The 8259-nt window shown below is 43.5% G+C and overlaps 1 protein-coding gene across 1 annotated transcript; it reads left to right on the forward strand.

The window, feature by feature from the left end:
* Nucleotides 1-2776: 2776 nt before the first annotated feature.
* Nucleotides 2777-6859, forward strand: AK88_02882 (uncharacterized protein; the record flags this gene model as incomplete). The annotated part of the gene is made up of 1 exon (XM_012480505.1): nt 2777-6859. One exon carries the CDS (start codon nt 2777-2779, stop codon nt 6857-6859), a length of 4083 nt encoding a protein of 1360 aa, XP_012335928.1.
* Between the last annotated feature and the right edge of the window lie 1400 nt (nt 6860-8259).

The following is an 8259-nucleotide window of genomic DNA, read 5'->3' on the forward strand; positions in this document are numbered from 1 at the left end:
TTTAGCTAGAACAACCATTTGGCTGTTTGCAAAATCTGTATGACATCATGTTGTCCCATTTTAGGGCGTAACGAAGTGGAAAATGGAGCATTCATAGTCGAATACGTTCTGGCGTAGACGCTCTCATAAGAATGAATATACTTAAAAGCGCCAACACGCTACCTCGATCAGTAAAAGGCCTTTTTCTGTTGTGATTAATCCATTTCCGATGTCGTATGAACGGTGGTAGCTACATGCTTAAGGGGGGAAATTATGAACTGGTCAAGCGAAATGGGTGTTTTTTTTTTTTTTTTTTTTTTTTTTTTTTATGAACGGGTCAGGCAAAACGGCTACTTTTTTTTTTTATGAATAGCCATTCTATAGTGAATTTCTTCTGTTCACTGCCCACGGATATGGGGAGAAAACGTTCATTTAAGCATGAATAAATATATATATGCTCATTAACATTTTCATGTAGACGTAGACATTTTCTTTCCACACACATGCTGCCACCTCCCGTTTGTCCTTTTTCCCGTGTTGGCTTCAAAGATAACATTAAGAGGTGCACAACTGGCGCGCAAGACTTGTGCACGTGTTACCTTTCCTTTGTGTATATGTGCTTTTTTTTTAAGCCCTTTGGACGCAGATATGCAAAACTGGCTCTATCTGCACGCTAACCTCCTCCATTGTGGTGCAACAAAACTGCATGTAGAGATAACATTACCTTCGTTTTGTAGCCACACATTTGCATATTTTGCACTATATATTTGCAGGCATGTAAAAAAAAAAAAATTAGCATCTTGCGTAAAACCCCAATTTGTCATGCGCAGTGCGAGGTTGCGGCTCCAAAACGGAGTTACGTCGAGTGGACCATGTGTGTATTTATTTTGACATTTGAATGGACGAGGGCAAAGAGTGTATTGGGAAAGTTTTGCACACATGTACATGCAAATCTGGACGTGTATGTATCACTTAAAGAAACAAAAGTGCATGTGGTGGGCACAACCTACATTGCAGTGCGTCCTCATTTGTGCCGCCAACCCTCGCGTCGACACTGTGCCATCCACAAAAAAAGTGCAACCTTTTTATTTGCGGTGAGGTTTTATAAGGATTGACAAAAAAGCCCGTTTGAGAAAAAATAAAGACGACGTGGCCACTTGGCGCACATCCAGTGTGGAAAAGATTGGAACGAAATGGAATGCAAAACGATGTAGCGCGCTGTAACGCTATGTAGTGTCATATAATGCCGTGTAGTTGGACTGAGTACGATGCAATTAAACTTAACTTTCTTTTTTCGGCCATTCGTACTTTTTGTACAATTAGCAATTGCACAATGTGCCATGGGGCTAGTTCAAAAAAAAAAAAAAAAAAAAAAAAATTAAACTGTACGCATTTTTATTAATATACAAATGTACACTTGGAGGAAGCCCCTCACCAAAACAAAAAAAAAAAAAAAAAAGAGTATTTCCACACGTATGCAAATATACATATATACGTATGCATACATTTCACAAAAGTGTGATGAAATGAACGAAAAAATAATAAATTGCATTTATAGACATAGTGGCAGGAATATAATTGTACAAAGCCTTATGCAAAGATATATATTTTTTTTTTAATACCATTTTAGACTTGTTTTTTTTTTTTTTTTTTTTTTTTTTTGCATTTATTTTTTCTATACATTTATATATGTACACAAGTCTACGAGTACACGAGAACATGTGCGTACATGTACATGTATCGCTTTAAATTTACACTAAGAAAATATAGCGCCAAAAAATATATTGCGTATTTTTCTTTCCTCTTTGGTTAAAGAGGGATATATATATATATTTTTTTTTTTTTTTTTCCCTTATCCTTTTTAGTTGTTCAGTGCACATGGGAATATACCCATCGTTCAAATAGCATTTCCAAAGGGGCAGAGTTACAAAAAAAAAAAAGAAAAATGTTCCAGCAGCGTTTTCAGCAGCGTTCTCGGTAGCGCTCTCAGCAGTGGCCCCAGCAGTAGCGACACATTAGGAACTCTGCTAAGAAGCGGACAAAGCAATTACGCAATGTGGACTCTGTAAACGCGTTAACGGTGCGAACCCCCCGCCGTACAAAGCGAAAGCCTGCATATCAAGTAACCCGCCCAGGTGTCATTTCGAAGCGCACGTAGTAGTTGGGGTGAACACAAAGGTGCGTGCACGCGTCCATGTGAAACGTATATACGTGTATACACACATATATATATAATACACGTTATAGGACCACCAAAGGATGTCACACTCTACCCGGCACAGCAAATGCAGAAAAAAAGGAGCAAGTCGTATCCCACACAACGGTAATGCGCGTTGAGTAGAGGAGTTTCCCCCTATTCTCTCAACAGTAGAAATCTCTACCTGCCTTAGGAGGGAGTTGCCCACAAAAGAAAAAGGCGTTTTATAGCCGGCTTCTTAGAAAATGCAGTAATATGCGTAGGGGGTATATTCCATTTTAGCGCATTCCGCGTGATAGTTGTGCGCACGAGACATGTACACGTAAGAGATAAATGAGCAGCACATGACGATCATACAGACATGTTAAAAACGGGATTCTTTTTTTCCGCGTGTGCATTTGTCGCGGGAGTTGTTCCTCCGTGAGGTGCAAACCCCGTTGCCGAGTACAGCTTTATAAAATATATAGTTACGCATAAGTATATGCACTGAGTCGCACGCACAGCTACCCAACCAACCGAGACCTCCCCTCCCAGCCACCCACCCACACATACACACGCCTGCGTGCGCTTGCCTAATGCTACGCCCGAAAGAGACCAATAATGAGGGTGAAAGACGCGCGCGCAGCGGAGAATAGCATGACTGGCCCAAGAAGAAAAAAAAAAAAAAAAGAAGAAATCCTTTTTGAATACATACGGCATAACAACTCGCAGGCCATTCAGCTGTTGAAATACATATGGTTGTACTGCTTTTATCAGAACATAAAAAAAATAACAAAAAATGTTCGAGAGCTACAGAGTGGAAAAGGCAACGGTCCCCTGCTAGTAAAGTACCTTCTAACTCTGCGCATAAATATAGACCATGCGTGTGATTACTTCCAAGCCATTTTATCCACCACATTAAAAATATATGGCGAGAAAAAGGACGAGTATATTTCACACATGAAAAGCGTGGTGGGTAGACGAAGTGACTCCTCCGGACATGTACCCATGAGTGATGTGTACACCGGAGATACGTATTTGAAGGACTGTTATGTGAACAACGTCATTGACATTTTCTACGCCAAGCATCACGACCGACATGGTGACCGACATGGTGACGGACGTGGTGACAAACGCGATGACACGAAACGTGAGAGGGAGACTACTCTGCACAGCGGTTTAGAAATCGTTCGAATCTGCATCAGCAACCTTTTTAAAATCCTGGGCGATCTGCACAGATATAAATGTTATTTCTTTGAGGAAAATAAAAAAAAAAATGAAATGAAGGCATGCTTGAATTATTACAATGCATTAAACTATTATAGGTACAGTGGCCACCTGTTCAATCAGCTGACTCTCCTGTACACAGGGGGCAATCCGATCAAGTGCCTTTTTTTTTACTTCCTTTCCTTGATAGCGGTTAAGCCTGCTCCGAACAGGGACGCCGTTGTCATGTACATGGAGAGCGTCCTGAGCGGGGGGAAGAGCTTGGCCAATTTGTTGTCGCGCCTGCGGGAGGGCTCATCTGGCAGCGTCGACTTGGGTAGCCGCGACAGCCGCGACAGCCGCGACAGCCGCGACAGCGCAGTGTGTACTCCCTGCCACGGAGAAACTTCCTGCAAATTGGGCAGGGGAATATTTTACATCAAAAGTAAAGGAAGACATTTTTTGCCATCTACAAAAGGCAGTGAGAACGGGGCAAAGGATACCATTTACTGTCAAAGGAACAAGCACCAGGGCAAAGTAAATTCCCGACTGAGGAATAAACACACAGAGGGAAAGAAGGAAGGAAATTCCAACAGTGGACATGGAAGTACTAATGAAAATGTAGCCGAGAAAGAATTCAATGAAGCCCTTTTTAACTTTTACATGAGCTACTTCAAAATTGTGAAGCTATTATTCTCCAAAATTGACATGAACAAATTTGAAAAAAAAAAAAATAAATTTATTTACTACACCAATAGGTATATAAAGCTGCAATACTATAGTAGGAGAGAAGACACCCTAATGCTGAACAATATAATCCTTATCATCTTTACCCTTTTAAGTTTAGTTATATATATTATCACGAACCAACATGAGCAGGGCCACAAAAACGCAAGTGGATTCCTTTTCTACGGTAATGTAAACGTTGCCAAGTATGTATACAAAAATGAGCAAATTTATTTTTCTTTCCTTTTGATTCACGAATTGTTACATTCATGTGAAGACTTCTACACAAATTTTTTCCCCAGCTACTTGTCCGTTTTTATATATACACTTTACTGGTTCCGAAATGAACCTAGTGTGTGGGAGGTGCACTTGGATAATTGCACCGAGGAGGACAATATAGAGAGGGAGCAGCTTGTGAAGCAGTACCATGAGGACTACCGGGGGAAAAGCGTCTACGGGAGCAGGGCCACCCGCGGGAACAACACCGCCTTGCACGGTGCCGCTATGGGGAGACATCCCTGGGGGAGAAGCAAAGGCGAATCTCTTTTTGAAGCACACAACAATTACAAGCAAGCAGTGGAGGACCCCTGTGACGACCCCCAATTTGCTCACAACAAAGATATAATAAAAAGCATCAAGCAAGTACTCGTCGGAATAAACCTCAGGGAGGAGGTGCCCGCAAATGATAACTCACTGCTGCGTTACAAACTGAAGGAAGATTTTTTCATTTATCCTTTTTTGAGTGGGCTGCAATTTAATCGCTTGGAGGGGGGAGCAGAATATTCCCCTGAGAGGGGGTGCAGGGTGGCTTCTTCACAAGGGAGCAGCTTATCCAACGTGGCCTACCCGCAATTCGGCCCCAAGCATTGTGACATAAGGGGGGGTCAGCGGGACGGTCAGGGGCGGGTTGCCCATCTCACCAATCTCGACGACTCAAACGAAGAAGATGTAGTCCTTCTAAAAAACCCATTGTTTGTAAAGGCGAGCAGTGAGTGTATGAACGGGGAGATGGTAGACCCGAAGGACGACACCAGCAAGGAGCTAAACTGCTACAACGATTTATACGAGCTATCCGCCATCAGTGCAAATAATGTGCATGCATGTGAACTGGAGGACGTGAGTAATGAGAAGGGGTATACAGAACAGAGTGCCTCTTGTGCAAATGCTAGGGAGGGAAGAAACAGCTCCGGTGAGGGTAGCGATGATGGGGTCGCATTTAATACACATACAATGCCACACCAGGAGGAATACCAACAAAGAGATCACTACATTGTGGCAATTGATGATATTCCAAATGATGAGCAGCTGGAGGAGATAGCAAACCGCGTTCGAATCATGCGGTTTAAGTCGCTCACCCAAGGTGGGGTAAAGGAAACGGACAAGGAGAGTGTGCATGCCCGTTACACTTGCAAAAAATATTTAGCTGCAAATGGTAGAGAGGAGACACACCAGGATAATTGCCCCACTACGGAAGACCTAGCAGACGTGCCTCAGGATCTAGTCACCGCATCTATGGCGAAAGGAAAGCAAGAACACACGACGCCCATGGGCGCAGAAGTGTGCAAAAACGAAATGAGCTGTACCATGAGCCGAAGCGATGACGATAACAAAACGAGCAACGTCATGAGTGACCACCAAAACGGAGCTCATGACAAAAGCGACCACAGTGACAGTTACAAAGGGTATGTAAATGGTGGGGTAAATCAAAATGATTATTTTAATTATTCCCTTGTGGAAAGCTTCCATCAGGTTAGGAGCGATGCTTTAGGGTCCTTGCCGAATGGTAATGTGGAGAAGGACCTTATTTGCAACCATGTCATGGGTGAAAAATGCACTTCGTCAAACGGGATGAAGAGGGGAAGTGACCAGGTCGGTGTGGACGGTAGTGTGGACGGCAGTTTGGACCCCAGTTTAGACGCAAGCTTGGGCGGCAATTCGGAGGACATGTCCTATCCCAGTTCTCCAACCGAGGCAGACTCCATCGTAGACGACGTGGCCGAAGAGGGAAAAATTCCTTTCCACACAAACCACCTTCACAACGGGCAAGGTCAAACGAAAACACAAATGGTGAACGTCAGTAACATCCCGAAGGGTCAAGACCAGATGGAGAACACCACCTTTGCAACGTGTAACAGGGATACAAGCCCGTCTCAACACAACCATGAGCAGCCCCAGCATATGCGCAACGGGTCCGTGTGGATGTTAGAAGAGGGAAATTCAACAGTTCAAAAAATGATCATCCTTGATGGAAAAAATATTGGGACGAGGTACCAGGATAATTATAAAAAATATTTTGACCCACATCGTATAAAAGTGGTAATGGATTACTACAGATTTAAAAAGTATAAGGTGAAAATTGTCATTCCGGAAGAGTACGTAATGCACGGGACGGAAGATCCCTTAGGCAAGAACCCACACAAAGGTTATTACCACCACCTGCAGATGCACAACAGGAGCGAAGGCGCAGAATTTATTCTCACGGGAAATGATTTGCTCTTTTTTCAGAACCTTTACATTTTAGGTTGTTTAATTGTGCACCCCTTGGAAACCTACTACGCCTTTTGCGTCAGCCTTGTGCAGAGGTGTAACTGTTGTTTTGTAACTAATGTGACTCTGTCGGAACTTAAAATGAAGCTTCGTGAGTTTGAGCAGCCACCCTTGAAGAGCATCGCGGCGCACTTTATATCCTACACTTTTCTTGGCGACGAGTTTCTCCCCAACCCGACCTTTCGCTGGCCAGCCATCTGTAAAATACGTGCGACTATGGTTTAGCGGCAACGCACAGTGCGTTTTACGCTACACGTTATACGCTATGCGTTATACGCTAGTCGCTATACCTTTTTTACGCGCTATCCGTGCGTGTACCTTTTAGCTGCCTTACACATTCTCTGCCTACTTCTTTCCCCCACGTAGATCGTCGGGCTCTGCTGAAGCACACGTTAAATGAATGAATGCACAAATAAAATGTCTCCTGAACAAATCAAATCTCCTTCTCGGAAGAATGATGAGGAAAGGGTGTGTCGGTGTAACAGTGGAAGGTGGCCTCTTGTGAATTCTTTTTAACAAGTGTACACATTGTGTCGTGGATGCGGACGGAGAATAATCCCTGAGGAAGAACAAGTGAGTATCAACTGGATTAAGTGCATGAAGGCGGAATGGGTATGAACAGTTAGTGAGCGAGCTTATCGAGCCGGAGTTACTTCCCAGGTGAAGCAGCCGTATCCATCGCTGAACGAGGTATCTCAAATGATCATCGTGTACACCCGGAGAGACACAACAAGGTGGTCAGTTGTCCGACCAATGCTCAGAAGGGATAGACGTATCACCTTGATTGGTCTCCCCTGCCTCCCCCTCTGCTTAATTTTCGTCTCCTTTATAATTTCTTTTTTTTTTCTTTTTGTACTGCGTAGAAGATATTCACAGGGAGTAGCGCAAGGTAGAGATTCGTGTGCATGCAAAAGGGACAGCTACACACAGAGGTGTGAAGCGAAGTGTGTCACTGTGACAAGTTCATGAAGGTGAAAGCCGCAGTTAAAAAAAAAGGAGCAGCTGAGGACAGGCCTTTCTGCTCATTTTCTCGCTAAATGGGGTGGAAAAAAGAAAGGGCCATGTCAAGGCGCTACAGGAATTTGTAGGATCCCTCATAAGGATGAACAAAAAATGCCATGCGTTTTTTTTTTTTTTTTTTTTATTTTATTTTGCGCCAAATGGGTGCGCTGACACACCGCTGAACCGCTGTCCATCGCTACATCAGAAGCGGTGTCCCCCTCCAGGTGCGCGCGATGGTATAATTCGCTCCAGTAAATGATAAAAGGGGACTATCAACGCCAGTTTACATTTCATGTGAGCATGGATCGTCCCAAGTTGCCCAAGGGGGAGAGATCCATCAAGGGGGGGTGGAGGAAAGCGACACAAATGAAGGGAAGCAGCCACACAGCGGACGCTACTACGGGAGCCACCAACTGGGTAACGATTAAATCACATATTATATGTGTAGAATAACTCTCGAGGGATTAACTTCCTTCTACCGAAGTGTCATGTGACAATTAGCGGTTCGTTGAGAAGCCGATTGTTTAAGTAGCCCCCCCCGGAAAAGCTTCCCATTCATTCTCCATTTACTTTTTTTTTTTTTTTTTTTTTTTTTTTTTTTTTTTTTGCCTTTGTGTAGTTGA

Source organism: Plasmodium fragile, assembly GCF_000956335.1.
Source record: "Plasmodium fragile strain nilgiri unplaced genomic scaffold supercont1.30, whole genome shotgun sequence".
Lineage (NCBI taxonomy): Eukaryota > Apicomplexa > Aconoidasida > Haemosporida > Plasmodiidae > Plasmodium > Plasmodium fragile.